Source organism: Mobula birostris, chromosome 12 (assembly GCF_030028105.1).
Source record: "Mobula birostris isolate sMobBir1 chromosome 12, sMobBir1.hap1, whole genome shotgun sequence".
Classification (NCBI taxonomy): Eukaryota; Metazoa; Chordata; class Chondrichthyes; order Myliobatiformes; family Myliobatidae; genus Mobula; species Mobula birostris.
Genome location: NC_092381.1, coordinates 4,145,101 through 4,164,805, shown reverse-complemented (window position 1 = coordinate 4,164,805; position 19,705 = coordinate 4,145,101). Strand labels below are relative to the sequence as shown.

The following is a 19,705-nucleotide window of genomic DNA, read 5'->3' as shown; positions in this document are numbered from 1 at the left end:
GTACTTGTTCATCAGTCTCTGAAGGTGAATGAGCAAGTGCAGCAGGCAGTGAAGAAGGCTAATGGAAAGTTGGCCTTTATTACAAAGGGAATTGAGTACAAGAGCAAGGAAATACTTTTGCATTTGTACAGGGCCCTGGTGAGACCACACCTGGAGTATTGTGTGTAGTTTTGGTCTCCAGGGTTAAGGAAGGACATCCTGGCTGTAGAGGAGGTGCAGCGTAGGTTCACTAGGTTAATTCCTGGGATGTCCGGGCTGTCTTACGCAGAGAGGTTAGAGAGACTGTACAAGCTGGAATTAAGGAGATTGAGGGGAGAATCTGATTGAGACATATAAGATTATTAAGGGATTGGACAAGATAGAGGCAGGAAATATGTTCCAGATGCTGGGAGAGTCCAGTACCAGAGGGCATGGTTTAAGAATAAGGGGTAGGTCATTTAGGACAGAGTTGAGGAGAAACTTCTTCTCCCAGAGAGTTGTGGAGGTGTGGAACGCGCTGCCTCAGAAGGTAGTGGAGGTGTGGAACGCGCTGCCTCTGAAGGCAGTGGAGGCCAATTCTCTGGATGCTTTCAAGAAGGAGCTAGATAGGTATCTTATGGATAGGGGAATCAAGGGTTATGGGGACAAGGCAGGAACCGGGTATTGATAGTAGATGATCAGCCATGATCTCAGAATGGCGGTGCAGGCTCGAAGGGCCGAATGGTCTACTTCTGCACTTATTGTCTATTGTCTAATGTAAAGGTGCTTGGAAGTAGTTACAGAGGAGATCTCAGGGATAAGTTTTTTTTTATGAAGGGAGTGGTGAGTGCGTGGAATGGGCTCCCGGCTGCAGTGGTGGAGGTGGAAATAATAGGGTCTTTTAAGAGACTCCTGGATGGATACATGCAGCTTAGAAAAATAGAGGGCTCTGGGTAAGCCTAGGTAGTTCTAAGGTAAGGACATGTTCAGCACAGGTTTGTGGGCCAAATGGCCTGTATTGTGCTGCAAGATTTCTATGTTTCTGCACATGTATGTTTGAATGACATAAACAGAAACATAGAAATCTACAGCACATTACAGGCCCTTTGGCCCACCATGTTGCACTGACCATGTAACCTACTCTGGCAACCGCCTAGAATTTCCCTACCACATCACTCTCTATTTCTCTAAGCTCCATGTGTCTATCTAAGAGTCCCTTCAAAGACCCTGTTGTATCCACCTCTACCACCTTCGCTGGCAGTGCATTCCATGCACCCGCCACTCTCTGTGAAAAACTTACCCCTTCTACCTACTTCCAAGCACCTACAACTATACCCTGTCCTGTTAGCCATTTCAGCCCTGGGAAAAAGCCCTAGGCTATCCACACAATCAATGCCTCTCATCATCTTATACACCTCTATCAGGTCACCTCTCATCCTCCATCGCTGCAACGAGAAAAGTCCAAGTTCACTCAACCTATTCTCATAAGTCACGCTCTCCAATCCAGGCAAGATCCTTGTAAATCTCCTCTGCACTCTCTCTATAGTATCCACATCCTTCCTGTAATCAGGTGACCAGAACTGAACACAGTTCTCCAAGTGGGGTCTAACTAAGGCCTCATACAGCTGTAACGTTACCTCAAGGCTCTTGAACTCAATCCCACGGCTGACCAAGGCCAACATACCAAACGCTTTCTTAACGACACTGTCAACCTGTACAGCAGATTTGAGTGTCCCATGGATACGGACCCCATGATCCACATGCTGATCCTCCACACTACCAAGAATTTTACCATTAATATTATACTCTGTCTTTAAATTTGCCCTACCAAAATGAACCACTTCATGCTTATCTGGGTTTAACTCCATTTGCCACTTCTCAGCCCAGTTCTGCATCCTATCGATTTCCTGCTGTAACCTCTGACAGCCCTCCACACTGTCCACAACACCCCCAACTTTCATGTCAGCAACAAACTTACTAACCCACCCACCTACTTCCTCATCCAGGTAATTTATAAAAATCACAAAGAGGAGGGGTCCCAGAACGGACCCCTGTGGAACACCACTGGTTACCGACCTCAATGCAGAATATGAACCACCTGCAACCACCGTTTGCCTTCTGTGGGTAAGCCAGTTCTGAAACCACAAAGCAAGGTCTCCTTGGATCTCATGCCTCATTTCTTTCTGAATGAGCCTCGCATGGGGAACCTTATCAAATGCCTTACTGAAATCCATATACGCATCACTGTTCTATCTTCATCAATATGGTTTCTTACATCCTCAAAGAAGTCAATTAGGTTCATAAACATTACTTGCCCTTGACAAAACCATAATGACTATCCCTAATCAGATTACATCTCTCCAACTACTCATAAATCCTGCCTCTCAGGGTCTTCTCCAACAACTTGCCCACCACTGAAGTCAGACTCACTGGTCTACAATTTCCTGGGTTATCGCTACTCCCTATCTTGAACAAGGGAACAATATTTGCAACCTTCCAATCCTCTGGCACTTCTCCTGTCCCTATTGATGATGCAAAGATCATTGCCAGTGGCTCAGCAATCTCTTCCCTCACTTCCCACAGTAGCCTGGAGTATATCTCCACCGGTCTCGGCGACTTATCCAACTTAATACCTTTCAAAAGCTCTAGCCCATCCTCTTTCTTGACGTCTATACACTCAAGCATTTCTGTCTGCTGTAAGTCATCCCCATAACTGCCATAAACTTAGAAGTCAAGATGATGGCTATCCAAGCTAAATATCCTAATGCCTGCATCATGGTGTGGTATGGAAATTCCAGTCTACAGGAACACAAGAGGGTACAGAGCGTAGTGGACACAGCCCGGTCCATCATGGGTACAGCCTTCCACGTCATTGACAAAAACAGTTGCTGTCTCAAGTAAGCAGCATCTATCATCAAGAATTCTCACAATCTGAGTCACGTCCTTTTCTCACTGCTGCCTTCAGGAAGAAGGTACAGAAGCTGAAGGCCCATGCTACCAGCTTTAGGAACAGCACACATAGAAACATAGAAAATAGGTGCAGGAGTAGGCCATTCGGCCCTTCGAGCCTGCACCACCATTTATTATGATCATGGCTGATCATCCAACTCAGAACCCTGCACCAGCCTTCCCTCCATACCCCCTGATCCCCGTAGCCACAAGGGCCATATCTAACTCCCTTTTAAATATAGCCAATGAACTGGCCTCAACTGTTTCCTGTGGCAGAGAATTCCACAGATTCACCCCTCTCTGTGTGAAGAAGCTTTTCCTAATCTCGGTCCTAAAAGGCTTCCCCTTTATCCTCAAACTGTGACCTCTCGGTCTGGACTTCCCCAACATCGGGAACAATCTTCCTGCATCTAGCCTGTCCAATCCCTTTAGGATTTTATACGTTTCAATCAGATCCCCCCTCAATCTTCTAAATTCCAACGAGTACAAGCCTAGTTCATCCAGTCTTTCTTCATATGAAAGTCCTGCCATCCCAGGAATCAATCTGGTGAACCTTCTTTGTACTCCCTCTATGGCAAGGATGTTTTTCCTCAGATTAAGGGACCAAAACTGCACACAATACTCCAGGTGTGGTCTCACCAAGGCCTTGTACAACTGCAGTAGTACCTCCCTGCTCCTGTACTCGAATCCTCTCGCTATAAATGCCAGCATACCATTCGCCTTTTTCACCACCTGCTGTACCTGCATGCCCACTTTCAATGACTGGTGTATAATGACACCCAGGTCTCGTTGCACCTCCCCTTTTCCTAATCGGCCACCATTCAGATAATAATCTGTTTTCCTATTTTTGCCACCAAAGTGGATAACTTCACATTTATCCACATTAAATTGCATCTGCCATGAATTTGCCCACTCACCCAACCTATCCAAGTCACCCTGCATCCTCTTAGCATCCTCCTCACAGCTAACACTGCCACCCAGCTTCGTGTCATCCGCAAACTTGGAGATGCTGCATTTAATTCCCTCATCCAAGTCATTAATATATATTGTAAACAACTGGGGTCCCAGCACTGAGCCTTGCGGTACCCCACTAGTCACCGCCTGCCATTCTGAAAAGGTCCCGTTTATTCCCACTCTTTGCTTCCTGTCTGCTAACCAATTCTCTATCCACATCAATACCTTACCCCCAATACCGTGTGCTTTAAGTTTGCACACTAATCTCCTGTGTGGGACCTTGTCAAAAGCCTTTTGAAAATCCAAATATACCACATCCACTGGTTCTCCCCTATCCACTCTACTAGTTACATCCTCAAAAAATTCTATGAGATTCGTCAGACATGATTTTCCTTTCACAAATCCATGCTGACTTTGTCCGACGATTTCACCGCTTTCCAAATGTGCTGTTATCACATCTTTGATAACTGACTCCAGCAGTTTCCCCACCACCGACGTTAGGCTAACCGGTCTATAATTCCCCGGTTTCTCTCTCCCTCCTTTTTTAAAAAGTGGGGTTACATTAGCCACCCTCCAATCCTCAGGAACTAGTCCAGAATCTAACGAGTTTTGAAAAATTATCACTAATGCATCCAATATTTCTTGGGCTACTTCCTTAAACACTCCGGGATGCAGACCATCTGGCCCTGGGGATTTATCTGCCTTTAATCCCTTCAATTTACCTAACACCACTTCCCTACTAACATGAAGTTGCTGGTGAACGCAGCAGGCCAGGCAGCATCTCTAGGAAGAGGTACAGTGTGTTGCTTGAATCTCCAGCATCTGCAGATTTCCTCATGTTTGAGCTTTAGGAACAGCTACTTTCCTACAACCTTGAACCAATCTCTGTATAATTCTAACTGTACCTCAGCAACAGAACATTTTGCATTCCCACACACTTGTCTCTGAGTGTCTCATTTTCTTTCATGGTCTTATTTTTGCACAACTGGAGGTCCATCAACCAGTCCTCATCAGGAGATCAGAGGTAGAAAGTGTCAGAAACTTTAAATTTCTTGGTGTTATCACTTCAGAGGACCTTTCCAGGACCCAGCACATGAATAAATTTATGAGGAAAGCACAGAAGCACCTCTACTTTCTTAGAAGTTTGCATAGGTTGAACATGACATCTAAAATTTTGACAAACGACTATAAATGTGTAGTGGAGAGTATATTGACTGGCTGCATCACAGCCTGGTATGGAAACACCAATGCCCTTGAATGTAAAATTCCACAAAAAGGAATGGACATGGCCCAGTCCATCACAGGGAAAGCCTTCTCTGCATTAATGCACATGGAGCATTGTTGCAGGAAAGCAGCATCCATCATCAGGGACCTCCACCACCCATGACATGCTCTTTTCTCACTGCTGCCATCAGAAAGAAGGTACAGGAGTGTCGGGATTCACTCCACTAAGTTCAGAAATAGTTATTTCCCCTCAACCATTAGGCTCTTGAACCAGAAGGGATAACTTCACTCAAATTCACTCATCCCATCACTGAACTGTTCCCACAACCTTGGACTCACTTTTCAGGAGTCTTCATCTCATGTTCTCAATATTTATTTATTTACTTATTTATTTATTAATTATTTCTTAGTTTTTTTTTTTTTTTTTGTACAGTTTATTGTCTTTTGCACACTGTTTGTCCTCCCAGATAGATGTGGTCTTTCATTGATTCTATTATGGTTATTGGAATTATTGAGCATGCCTGGAAGAAAACAAATCTCAGGGTTGTATATGGTGACACATATAATGCTTATAAAATGTATTCACCCCCCCTTGGAAGTTTTCATGTTTTATAGCATTGAATCACAGTGGATTTCAGGAACAGCTACTTCCTTACAACCTTGAACCAATTTCTGTATAATCCTGACTCTACCTCTGCAACAGAACATTACAGACCACCTTTTGCACTCTCACACACTTGTGGGAGTGTGATCAACAGAAAAAGACTCTTGATCGCTGATCAACAGAAAAAGACTCTTACATGTCAAAGTGAAAAAAAGATCTCTACAAAGGGATCAAAATTAATTACAAATATAAAACACTGTGATTCAATCGTTTAAAACAAAACACGAAAGCTTCCAAAGGGGGAAGAGTACTTTTATAGGCACTCTATGAATTTTGATAATAAATTCACTATTTTGCATAAGTTCTGTTTAAATGATAGCATGTAGGTGTTGTTTATACCTATGTGCCTGTGATGCTGATGCAAGTTTTTCCATTGGACCTGCACCTCCCCATCCTTATGCTCTGACAATAAAGTTCAAAGTACATTTTTTACAAAGTATGCACACCATATACAACTTTGAGGTTCATCTTCTTGCAGGCAGCCGCAAAACAAAGAAACACAATCAAATCCATGAAAAGCTCCAAACTACAAAGGCCATCAAACATCCAATGTGGGGGAAAAAAAGAAAAAATTGTACTACAATAAAAATGTAAATAAATAACATACAGAACATGAACCAGAGTCCCCAAAAGTAAGTCTACAGCCAGTTCAATGATGAGGCACATGAAGACAGTCAAGCCTCATGCATCTCGCATCTGACACCAGTATAGTAGCACGAAGAGAGGGAGATGGGTCAATCGCAGGCAGACAGGATGGGCTTAGGTGGGGATCCTGGCTGGCATGGAGTAGTGAGCTGAACACCAGTTTGTCCTCCACCCTCAGCCTCAAATACTTAATCTTTTAAATCTGACTCAGTGCTTAAATCAGCTGAACATCAGTTCGTTTCTCACTCTCAGCCTGGTCCCAACCACTTCAATCCAGCCCAAAGTCCACTCAAGCAATGGCCGGCACAGCTGTACCTGCAGTCTTGAGAGTGCAGTTCGCCAAATCCTTCAGGGTACCGCAGAAAAGACAGATCATACAGATGGTTCAAAAGCAAAACTCCCAAAGAAAAATTACAGGCTCTGAAATGCAGTAGTTGTAGTGCAGAAAACAGTATAATTAGTAGAATAGTTATTAGATTTGTTAGCTGATTGTATATCGCCAGTGCCATCTTGGAAACTCAACTTGAAACGAACTATTTAATAGAGAATTTCAGAGTTTAACAGCACAGGTTAAAATGCAGTAGCAAATATATCAGAAGGCCCAGTAAATAACTAACCTTGATGAACTCAGAAGGGAGCTGTCCACTTGGGAATGAACTTCCCTCACAATTCAGCTGAATAAAGAATCCTCGAGTAGTACTGAAGCTGGTTTTCAGAGGCAGGTTATATTTCTCTCCCAGCTGCACTATCATTCCTAATCAGGTTAAGAGAGAAAACGTCAACACATTAAGTATTCAGGAAGTACCATCACTCTTACCCTACTGCACAATTTACACACTCTTCATAGAGTCATGCACAGTACAAAAATGGGCCCTTCAGGCCACCAGGTCCATGCCGACCTTTTTGCCAATCTACACTACTCCCATTCGCAAGTAGAAGGATGGATCTTTCTTTTGCTGGTCTATTCAAATACCTGTCTAAATGCCTCTAGAGCATATTATTTTTATTGTAACCTCTTCAGAAAATCGAACTTTGACAGGGTTTGTCCTAAGCTGTGCTTTCTTGGCTGCACTGATGAAGGCAGATTTCGGAGACTACAAATTTAAAAAAGAACATTAACTGTGTTATGTCAATGTAAGAGCAGCTTTCGAATATCTAATATAAGGCTATAAAGCACAGTAAAAAAAAAACTTGCTTTAACTGATCTCATTGGGTGTTTGGGGAAGTAATAATAAAGTTTTTGATTTTTTTTTCTTTTTGTCTGCTGATTTTATCACCTCCTTCAGTAATGTATTCCAGAGATACAACACTGAATGGAGTACCAATGCGTTCATGCATGATTCAAAAATCTGATACTAGAGGGGGGGAATCTGTCAGTTAAACATTCAGTGTGTGCCTTCAGGCTCCTGTACCTCCTCCAAGATAGGGCATGTCCTGGATGGTGAAGTTCTTAATGATAAATGCTATCTTTTAAGTTTTGTAACTCCAGAAACTAATTGAAAGAAAAACACGGAGCCAGAGATACTCATGTACTTAGTTTTTTTTTCCTTTAATGAGGCATGGCATGGTGGTGTAATGACTTTCATGTACTTCTTATATATAACCCTCACTTCCAAACCTCTGACTCTCAATACAGGAGCCCCTCAGGGCTGCGTACTGAGTCCCCTCCTTTACTCCCTGTATACCCATGAATGTATCGCCACCCACAGCTCTAATCTGCTAATTAGATTTGCCGACGACACTACATTGATTGGCCTTATCTCAAACAATAACGTGGTGGCCTACAGGGAAGAAGTTATCTCTCTGACACTGTGGTGTCAAGAGAACAACCTCGCCCTCAATGTCACAAAAACAAAGGAGCTGGTTGTGGATTACAGGAGTAATGGAGCCGGGGTAACCCCTATTGACATCAATGGATCTGGGGTTGAGAGGGTAAACAGCTTTATGTTCCTCGGCATCCACATCACCAAGGACCTCACGTGGTCTGACTGGCTGCATCAGTGCCTGGTATGGGAAAGGTACCTCCCTTAATCGCAGGACTCTGTAGAGAGTGGTGCTGACAGCCCAGTGAATCTAGTTGTGAACTTCCCATGATTCAGGACGTTTACAAAGACAGGTATGTAAAAAGGCCCTGTACGATCATTGGGGACCCGAGTCACCCCAACCACTATATATTCCAGCTGATACCATTCAGGAAGTGGTACCGCAACATAAATGCCAGGACCATCAGGCTCCTTCCACCAGGCCATCAGACTGATGAACTCACACTGACTTGCATGTACTCTATTGACTGTTCTATTTATTAACTCTATTGTACTCATTGACTGTTCTATTTATTATAAATTATAAATTACTGTGATTGCACATTTAGCTGGAGACATAACGTAAAGATTTTTACCCCTCATGTATGTGAAGGATGTAAGAAATAAATTAATTCAATTCAAAAATAATTATGTAAGAAACAAAAAACGCTTAATCAAGCAAAATTTACAATATTACTCAAATATTACTAAAATACTAAATACACACTTCTCCTTGCTTAGTTATAAACTCCAACTCAATACAGAATACATCTCAACTCAAATATAATGTATTGCTCTCCAGTCATTATATATGTGTATTATATACACACCACACACACACACACACATACATATATATACAAAGACCATGATCTCCTATGTGATATGAAATGGGAAATGAGGATGATACATATACACACACACACACACACATATATATATATATATATCAATCATCACAGTAATTATGTGCCATGTGATATGACCGTGGTTGTTCGTGGCAAATTTTTCAACAGAAGTGGTTTGCCATTGTCTTCTTCTGGGAAGTGTCTTTACAGATGAGTAACCCCTCCCCCCCACACACCCCAACCATTAGCAACATCAGCAATTCTCTTCAGAGATGGTCTGCCTGGCGCCAGTGGTTGCATAACTGGGACTTGTGATATGCACCAGCTGCCCCCATGGCTTCACAAGACCCTGGTTGGGGGGGGGGGGGCGGGAAGAGAGGATGGCTGAGCAGTTTCTACACCTTGTCCAAGGGTGAATTGCAGGCTAGCGGAGGGAAGGAGCACCGTACACTTCCTTTGGTAGAGACATATCTCCAACCCACTACTTCATATATACATGTACATATGCATACACACATACACTTATTATATAATAACTAATATATAGACATGACAGCATAGTAAAGCTTAAATTGTCCTATTCAGGCCTAAAGTTTTAATCACTGTGAAGGCATTCTTAGTCTTATGGGATAATGTCTTTCCTAATTAGAGGGGTGGGGGGCACTCTGCTTGGCAGATGAGACTTGCTGCTGTGAAACAATCTCAGGTGCCTCCTCTGTGGTGGTCGACTCTGGGAGTGCGGGAAGAGGTTCTGACAGCTCTGGACACCTTTCTGCTCTAACAATTGACCCTGCTCTCCACAACTGATCGATATGTTGTCTCCAGATGACATCAGACGCAATCTCCACTGTGTAGGAGAGTGGTCCAGTTCTGTTCTTAATCTTTCCAAATACCTGTTGTTAATCTTCTCTGTAGTCCTTCATCAGGACTGCTTGTCCAGGAGCAAAACCTTGAACCTTCTTGTTTGAGAAGCCTTCAATTCATCTCAGTTATTTGTCTTGCATACTGCTTCTAAGACTGGGTGTGAGGAGATGCAAGATGTTTCCATGCTGTAATTGTTATATGGTTATAAGCATAGGCGCAAGGGGCAACCAAGGAGCAGCATCACTGGTAAGTTGTTGGTTGTGGGGTGTGCTCCATTGTGATATGTAAGGAGGAAATTGGCGAGCTTCTGATTCAGTGTTAGTGTAGTATGTTTTGCTGACATTGCTTGCCGTGCATTCTTTAAACTCTGGACAAACCTTTTCTTCAAGCCATTTGTAGCTGGGTGGGACAGTACAGAAGTAATATGTCTTACTTCATTCATTTTCAGGAATGATTGAAACTGTTCCCCAACAAACTGTGGTACATTGCCATTTGTAGCTGCATCCACTCTGAGCAAGAAACTTATGCCCATGAATAATCCAGCAACATCCACGTGAATCCTCTGTCAGGGTAATGCAGGGCATTCCCAAGGATGGAGAGGCGCTGTTCTTGGCATCTTCTGGGCGTGGGGGCATCCCAAACAGTGCATGACAAGTTGCTCAATCTGCTGATCTATCCCATGTCACCAGACAAAGCTTCAAGCCAATGTTTCATTTTAACTACGCCTAAATGAACAGCATGTAACTACTCCAACACTTTAGCTCTCTGCTCAACTGGCATTACTCTCAATCCCCAAGGAAGGCAACCTCCGTCAAAGTCAAGTTCATATCAGCGCTGGGGAAAATGGGGGAACTAGAGTTTCTTTTGTGTATTCCGGCCATGTCGATCTTAGACAAGATGGAGTATTTTCCGGTTTCCCTTTACATCATCTCTGCCGTAACAGGGAGGCCTTCGATTTACATTAAGGAGAATATGTCAAGAGAACTATCTCTTTTGTAATTCTTTTAGATATTTCATTTTCCAAGGGTAAACAAGACAATCCACCAGCATTTCTATAATTAATTGTTCTCCTGAATTCGATCATATAATTGTGTCCAAGAAACAGAGCACATCCCTGCATTTGTGCTACTGCAGTTAGTGGAACACCCTTCTGTGGATTGAAAATAGACACCGGAGGTTTATAATCAGTAATGAGGGTAAAGTCTCTCCATTACAGGTACTGGTGGATATATTTTACACCCCAAACCAGAGTCAAGGCCTCTCTGTCAATCTGTGTATAATTCTCTCTGAAGCAGTAACGGAACATCATGCAAAGGCTGTGGGGTATTCACTTCCATCACTCATAACATGTTAGGTAATTGTACCTATACCATAAGGTAGGGGGTCACAGACAAGCTTCACTAGATGATGTGGATTATAATGTGTGAGTACAGTGTCTGATATCACCATCCCTTTACCTTTTGGAAAGCCACCTCACACTGACATTTCTTCCCAATCTGTAGTAATGACTTCAAGGGATGGTCAGTAGTCAGGTTTGGCAGGAAACTGTTATAGAAATTGACAAGTCCTTAAAAGCATCGCAACTGTGACACATCCTTTGGCTTTAAGGCATCCATGACTGCTTGGATTTTCTCAACACACTTGTGCAATTCTTGTGCGTCAATGGTGTGACCACAGTAAAGACCATCAAATCTGCTCTGCCATTTCATCATGACTGATCCATTTTCTCTCGAGCCCATTCTCCTGCCTTCACCCATAACCTTTCATGCCTCGACTAATCAAGATCTTATCAACCTCCACTTTAAATGTACCCAGTGACCTGGCCTCCAGAGCACCCATCGGCTAAAGAAATTCCACCTCATCTCTGTTCTAAATGGACATTCCTCTATTTTGATGCTATGCCCTCTGGTCCTAAACTCCCCCACCAAATGAAACATCCTCTTCACATCCACTCTATCTAGGCCTTTTGATACTCAACAGGCTTTAATGAGATCACACCTCACTTTTCTAAATTCCAGTGAGTACACGCCCAGAGCCTTCAATCACTGCTCATATGATAATCCGTTCATTCCCAGAATTATTCCCCTGAACCTTCTCTAAACTCTCTCCAATTTCAGCAGATCTTTTCTTAAATAAGAATTCAAAACAGCGCACAATACTCCAAGTGAGGCCTCATCATTGTATTATATACCCATATTCATTCAAGGCACCTGGTGCTGACTATGTGAAATTTGCACATTCTCCCTGTAACCTATGTTCCTTCTAAGCTGTGCGCGTGCACAAACATTTATCAATCAGCGCATAGAGGAAATTAATGTGCGCACAAAAGGTTAGTTACCTAAAATAATGTAGTAATTAATAACTATACTTATTGAAAATAATCTTTTAGCTAAATGTTTCTGTTAACTAGTTAGTCAGTTTTTCAAATACCACAATGCACGTCACTAATTTACGTCACCTCATCTTTCCTGTTCCGGTTTGTACAGCTACATCACGGCAGCAGCCATCTTTGGCGGACAGTGTTCATATCGTAAAGTTTACAAAGATCTGTTTCAAATTCTGTAGATCGGGGTCCCCAACCTTTTTTGCACCATGGACCGGTTTAATATTGGCAATATTCTTGTGGACCAGCCGACGGGAGACGGGGTGGGGTGTTAATCACGACCGGAATATAGGTGATAAGTCAACTATAAGTCTCTTATAAGTGGCTAATACACGCAATTTCATTTCTAAAAGTGTTTATCTAACGAATTTAATATTAAACACACAGCGCATATTTTCCTTACATGAATATAGTGATGTCAATTATAAGTTACTTATAAGTGAATAGCATCATAACATTTAAGTAACATTTGGATATTAAACACTCAGCGCATATTTTCCTCGTATGAACATATAAAATCATTGCAATAGACCAATATCGCTGAATCAGGGGGAGCCCTGGACTTGTTTCCCTGCAACAAGATGGTCCCATCGAGGGGTGATGAGAGACAGCGATACTCGAAGGGGGTTCCTTATGGCCAGTCTATTCCGCAATTTAGTTTTTGTTGCATTCATTGCAGAAAACACCGCTTCATAGAGATACGATATTGGAAATGGAAGCAACGTTTTCAGTGCTTTCGTGGCTATCTCAGAATATTCAGCCTTAACTTTGATCCAGAATGCCGGCAGAGATGTTATGTCAAACATACTTTTTAGCCCACCGTCATTTGCAAGCTCGAGGAGTTGATCTTCTTCCTGCGCTGACATGGATGATTCACCGGGGACATTCACAAATAGGTCACGGACCTATTCCTTTGGACGTCTTGGGTCATTAGTGGTTGGGAAGTAACGCTCGAATTCTGTCGACAGTGAAGATAGGTGATCGCGCACGAGCTGTGAGAAGGATGGTGCAGCCTCAGTCCCAAAATCCCAGCTAGTGTTGGGAACATGTCAAATATGCCCCTGTCCACTCGCCGTCCCCACAGTTCCAGTTTGGCTTTGAAAGCAGACACTTCATCTGCCAACTTGAAGACAGTTGTCTTTCTCCCCTGAAGTGACAAATTGAGTTCATTGAGCAGGTTGAAGATGTCACACAGATAAGCGAGTTTTGCGATCCACTCCTCGTCACTGAAGTGTGCTGCCAGTGGTGACTTTTTTTCCTGAAAGGAATCTCTGTAGCTGCTCTCTTAACTCAAAAACCCTGGCCAGGGGTCTCCCCGCTGATAGCCACCTGACTTCAGTGTGTAAGAGAAGGCGTTTGTACTCTGCATCCACTTCCTCACAAAGCTGCTCAAACAGACATGTTAAGGGCTTTTGCTTTGATGTGATTGATAACTTCAACAACGTCACTCAATACGCTGTTAAGATCAGATGACATTTTTCAGCTAGCTAGCATTTCCCTGCGTATGGCATTCAGGAGCAGCCTCTTTGACTCGGGTAGTGAAACCAGACAGACGTCCAGTCACAGCTGCAGCCCTGTCTGTGCATATCCCAACACTGAATAACCAGTCCAGTTTGCCTGACATGTAGTCATTCAAAGACTTGAATAGTTCTGCCCCAGTTGTGTTAGTTGGCAGCGGCAGTGCACACAACATATCCTCGTGCACATCGTCTTGAAATATATATCGCACATAAACCAGCAGTATTGCCTTGTTGTTGACATCAGTAGACTCGTCGACCTGGATCGCATACCATGGTGACTCGTTAAGCCGTTCCAACAGCTGTGCTTCGATGTCCTCGGCTATGTCATTGATTCTCCTTGAAACCGTGGTAGCTGAAAGAGAAACCTGTGCCACCTTGTTAGCTGCAGCTTCTCCCAACAGTTAACGGCACATGTCCTTGGCAGCAGGCAGAATCAATTCTTCACCAACAGTGAAAGGCTTCTTAGCCTTAGCAATACGGCTAGCCACTAAGTACGACGCTCTCAGAGCAGCAGCATTTGTGGAGGTGGTGGCTCTCAGCACTTGCTTCTCTCCTGCTTGCTCACGTTTTTTCCGCTCAAAAAACTCAACGGGTTTGTCTTTAAGTGCAGGGTACTTGGATCCAAGGTACCAAAGCAGTTTTGAGGGCTTCATTGCCTCATTAGACAGCTTGTCTCTACATATCACACACAGGGGGCTTGGAGCGTGTGAGTCACCAGTCGCAATAAAACCTTATTTTGTGTATGACTCGTCAAATTTTCTGTTAAAGGAAGCTTTCTTTATTTTTGCGGTCTCGGCCTCAGCTGTCTCTGCGTTATCATCGTTAGGCCTTTTATGTCCCCTACCACCTCTTCCAAAGAAACTCTCAAGCGATGTTTGTTTTTTACTCATCGAGTAGTTGCAGGTTAATGACCGACTGATGACCTCGCATGCGTTCAAGTTCAACAGTGGGCGTGACAGGGAATGAGGAAAGGTGCAGCTGACTCCTATCGCCAAATCATATCGTTTCCTTGCGGCCCAGTTGCACATGCTTTGTGGCCCGGTACCAGTCCGCGGCCTGGTGGTTGGGGACCACTGCTACATACAAAGTAGCTTTACAGGTTTTAAGTGATGTTTTCGATGAACTGGCTGCACTGTGCAAGATTCTGCAAAAGAGTGGCCTGACACCAATTGATTCACTTCATTTTGCGCGAGGCAAAATTAACAAGATAAGAAAGCAGTATCTGGGAGACAATGTTTCATGGAGTGACAAAGTTAAAGTTTTGCTAAGCCAACAACGTGAAGAAAACGTCACAGTAGATACAAACAACAGGAATTCTGCAGATGCTGGAAATTCAAGCAACACACATAAAAGTTGCTGGTGAACGCAGCAGGCCAGGCAGCATCTGTAGGAAGAGGTGCAGTCGACGTTTCAGGCCGAGACCCTTCGTCAGGACTAACTGAAGGAAGAGTGAGTAAGGGATTTGAAAGTTGGAGGGGGAGGGGGAGATCCAAAATGATAGGAGAAGACAGGAGGGGGAGGGATGGAGCCAAGAGCTGGACAGGTGATTGGCAAAAGGGGATACGAGAGGATCATGGGACAGGTGGTCCAGGAAGAAAGACAAGGGGGGGGGACCCAGAGGATGGGCAAGAGGTATATTCAGAGGGACAGAGGGAGAAAAAGGAGAGTGAGAGAAAGAATGTGTGCATAAAAATAAGTAACAGATGGGGTACGAGGAGGAGGTGGGGCCTAGCAGAAGTTAGAGAAGTCGATGTTCATGCCATCAGGTTGGAGGCTACCCAGACGGAATATAAGGTGTTGTTCCTCCAACCTGAGTGTGGCTTCATCTTTACAGTAGAGGAGGCCGTGGATAGACATGTCAGAATGGGATGTGGAATTAAAATGTGTGGCCACTGGGAGATCCTGCTTTCTCTGGTGGACAGAGCGTAGATGTTCAGCAAAGTGGTCTCCCAGTCTGCGTCGGGTCTCGCCAATATATAAAAGGCCACATCGGGAGCACCGGACGCAGTATATCACCACAGCCGACTCACAGGTGAAGTGTCGCCTCACCTGGAAGGACTGTTTGGGGCCCTGAATGGTGGTAAGGGAGGAAGTGTAAGGGCATGTGTAGCACTTGTTCCGCTTACACGGATAAGTGCCAGGAGGGAGATCAGTGGGGAGGGATGGGGGGGACGAATGGACAAGGGAGTCGTGTAGGGAGCGATCCCTGCGGAATGCAGAGAGAGGTGGGGAGGGAAAGATGTGCTTAGTGGTGGGATCCCGTTGGAGGTGGTGGAAGTTACGGAGAATAATATGTTGGACCCGGAGGCTGGTGGGGTGGTAGGTGAGGACCAGGGGAACCCTATTCCTAGTGGGGTGGCGGGAGGATGGAGTGAGAGCAGATGTACGTGAAATGGGGAGATGCGTTTAAGAGCAGAGTTGATAGTGGAGGAAGGGAAGCCCCTTTCTTTAAAAAATGAAGACATCTCCCTCATCCTAGAATGAAAAGCCTCATCCTGAGAGCAGATGCGGCGGAGACGGAGGAATTGCGAGAAGGGGATGGCGTTTTTGCAAGAGACAGGGTGAGAAGAGGAATAGTCCAGATAGCTGTGAGAGTCAGTAGGCTTATAGTAGACATCAGTGGATAAGCTGTCTCCAGAGACAGAGACAGAAAGATCTAGAAAGAGGAGGGAAGTGTCGGAAATGGACCAGGTAAACTTGAGGGCAGGGTGAAAGTTGGAGGCAAAGTTAATAAAGTCAATGAGTTCTGCATGCGTGCAGGAAGCAGCGCCAATGCAGTCGTCGATGTAGCGAAGGAAAAGTGGGAGACAGATACCAGAATAGGCACGGAACATAGATTGTTCCACAAACCCAACAAAAAGGCAGGCATAGCTAGGACCCATACGGGTGCCCATAGCTACACCTTTAGTTTGGAGGAAGTGGGAGGAGCCAAAGGAGAAATTATTAAGAGTAAGGACTAATTCCGCTAGACGGAGCAGAGTGGTGGTAGAGGGGAACTGATTAGGTCTGGAATCCAAAAAGAAGCATAGAGCTTTGAGACCTTCCTGATGGGGGATGGAAGTATATAGGGACTGGACATCCATGGTGAAAATAAAGCGGTGAGGGCCAGGGAACTTAAAATCATCGAAAAGTTTAAGAGCGTGAGAAGTGTCACGAACATAGGTCGGAAAGGATTGAACAAGGGGTGATAAAACAGTGTCGAGGTATGCAGAAATGAGTTCGGTGGGGCAGGAGCAAGCTGAGACAATAGGTCGGCCAGGACAGGCAGGTTTGTGGATCTTGGGTCGGAGGTCGAAACGGGAAGTGCGGGGGTGTGTTCATTTAGAAGAACGATTTCCTGAAGATGAGGGACAAGAAAGGTCAGCTTTTGATTTCTCCGCAATTGCAGATTGTGACTTCACATTTGGCGATGAACAAGTTAATGCCTTATGTCTAAAATATCATGATTTTCTAGCTGAAAATACTGTAATAGTTAGTTTAATGACTTCAAATTTTCCATGCAAGAAAAAGTTAAATCCAAACTGATTTCAAACTTTGCTCAAATGGTGGCATTTGTACTTCAGGGTGAACAGTTTTGTGACCTTGCACAGTTGATGGACATTGGGGGTGGTGCACTATCCATTACTCCAAAAGACTGGAAGTAGAGCAGATACTGAAAGGCTTTTATTAACAGTAAAATGGATCCACGTCCATGCTGTATGTCTGTCCTGGACTGTGGGAGGAACAGTGACACAATCGCCTTATTCAGGGGTCTGTGGGAGGAGCCACAGGAGCAGTCAGCAGAGGAGCGTGTCCAGGCATGTCCAGACAGGTAACCCAGTTACAACCTATATACGTGGTTTACCATACTCACCCCTCCTTTTAAAAAAAAGAGTCCCGTGGGGTGAAGTGACTGATAATATTTAAAACAAGTATATTTACAGGTCAAGCCTATCAGGCGGTCGAGTCCGTCACTGTGATCTACGTAGCACCAGTGGTAATTGCACCAGCGACGGTGGTTGTGCCGGCTCCGGTCTGACTTGAGGTACCAGCACGTTAGGCGTCGGTAATCCCTTGTGCGTGTGCATCGCGCCTGGTATGGGAGTGTCGTGTGGTGTCTGTGTAGGGCTTGGAGTGCACAGTGTCTCGTGGGTATATATATTGGTGGGTACGGGGTTAATAGTCACCACGGAGTGTTCAGGGTAGGGGCCCGGAGCTCCTGCAGGTGCCAGGTCGCGGATGGAGACCGTGTCCTCCCGCCCATCAGATAAAACCACGTAGGCATACTGGGGGTTCGCATGAAGTAAGTGAACCCTCTCGACCATCGGGGAGTATTTATTGCTCCTCGAAAGTTTCCGGAGCAGCATTGGCCCCGGGGACGTCAGCCAAGTTGGTAGGGTGGTCCCAGTGGTCGACTTCCTGGGAAAAGAAAAAAGTCGCCCATGAGGGGCGACATTGGTGGCTGTGCATAACAGGGAGCAGATGGAGTGGAGTGCCTCAGGAAGGACCTCCTGCCAGCGGGAGACCGGCAGTCCCTTTGACCTGAGGGCTAAGAGTGTGGCCTTCCACACCGTGGCATTCTCCTTCTCCACCTGTCCATTCCCCCCGGATTATAGCTCGTGGTCCTACTAGTTGCAATACCCCTAGCCAGTAGGTATTGGCATATCTCGTCACTCATAAACGAGGACCCTCTGTCACTGTGGATATAGCATGGGTATCTGAACAGAGTGAAGAGCTTGCGCAGGGCTTTTATAACTGACGTGGTAGTGGTATTAGGGCAGGGGATGGTGAAAGGGAACAGCGAGTACTCGTCGATTACGTTAAGAAAGTACACATTGCGGTTGGTGGAGGGAACGGGGCCCTTAAAGTTGACACTCAGTCGCTCAAAGGGGCGAGTGGCCTTGATGAGTGGTGCCTTTTCGGGTCGGTAGAAGTGCGGTTTGCACTCTGCGCAGACTTGGCAGTCCCTGGTCATCATCCTGATCTCCTCAAGGGAGTAAGGCAGGTTCCGGGCTTTCACAAAGTGGAAAAGCTGGGTGACCCCCCGGGTGGCAAAGGTCTACATGTAGGGTGTATAGCCGGTCAACCTGCGCGCTGGCACATGTTCCCCGGGATAGGGCATCGGAGGGCTCATTGAGCTTCCCAGGCCCATACATGCTGTCAGTTGTAGGTGGAGAGTTTGATTCTCCACCTCAGAATTTTATCATTTTTGTTTTTGCCCCGCTGTTGGTTGGTTGCTAAACATGAATGCGACTGAGCGCTGGTCAGTCAGCAGAGTGAACTTTTTGCTGGAGAGATAGTGCCTCCAGTGCCTAATAGCTTCCACTATGGCCTGGGCCTCTTTCTCCACTGCGGAGTGCCGAAGTTCAGGGCCTTGAAGGGTACGGGAGAAGAACGCCACTGGTCTTCCCGCCTGGTTGAGGGTAGCTGCCAGCGCAAAGTCGGAGGCGTCACTCTCTACTTGGAAGGGAATAGCCTCGTCCACCGCATGCATTTCTGCTTTGGCAATGTCCCTTTTAATGCGGCTGAAGGCCGCGCAGGCCTCAGCTGAGAGGGGAAATGTGGTGGACTTGACCAGGGGGCGGACCTTGTCTGCGTAGTTAGGAACCCATTGGACGTAATATGAAAAGAAGCCCAGGCATCTTTTGAGGGCTCTGAGGGTGTTGGGAAGAGGGAGTTCCAACAGGGGGCACATACGGTCGGGGTCAGGGTCAGTGACTCCGTTCTCCACAACACACCCAAGGATAGCAAGTTCGGTGGTTCCGAACACACACTTGTCCTTGTTATAGGTGAGACTGAAAGCTTTGGCCGCTTGGAGAAATTTTCGGAGGTTGTTGTCATGATCCTGCCGGTCTTGACCGCAGATGGTGATGTTATCCAGATATGGGAATGTGGCCTTCAGTTGGCACTGGTCC

At 45.2% G+C, this 19,705-nt stretch overlaps 1 protein-coding gene across 1 annotated transcript in view; it reads right to left on the bottom strand.

Annotated features, from left to right (window-relative positions):
* Positions 1–19,705, bottom strand: part of msh4 (mutS homolog 4) — a 249,548-nt gene that overhangs the window by 53,636 nt on the left and 176,207 nt on the right. The window contains exon 11 of the mRNA XM_072274791.1: positions 7,012–7,148. Coding sequence (XP_072130892.1) covers positions 7,012–7,148 — 137 coding nt within the window. The remainder of the gene's footprint in view (positions 1–7,011; positions 7,149–19,705) is intronic.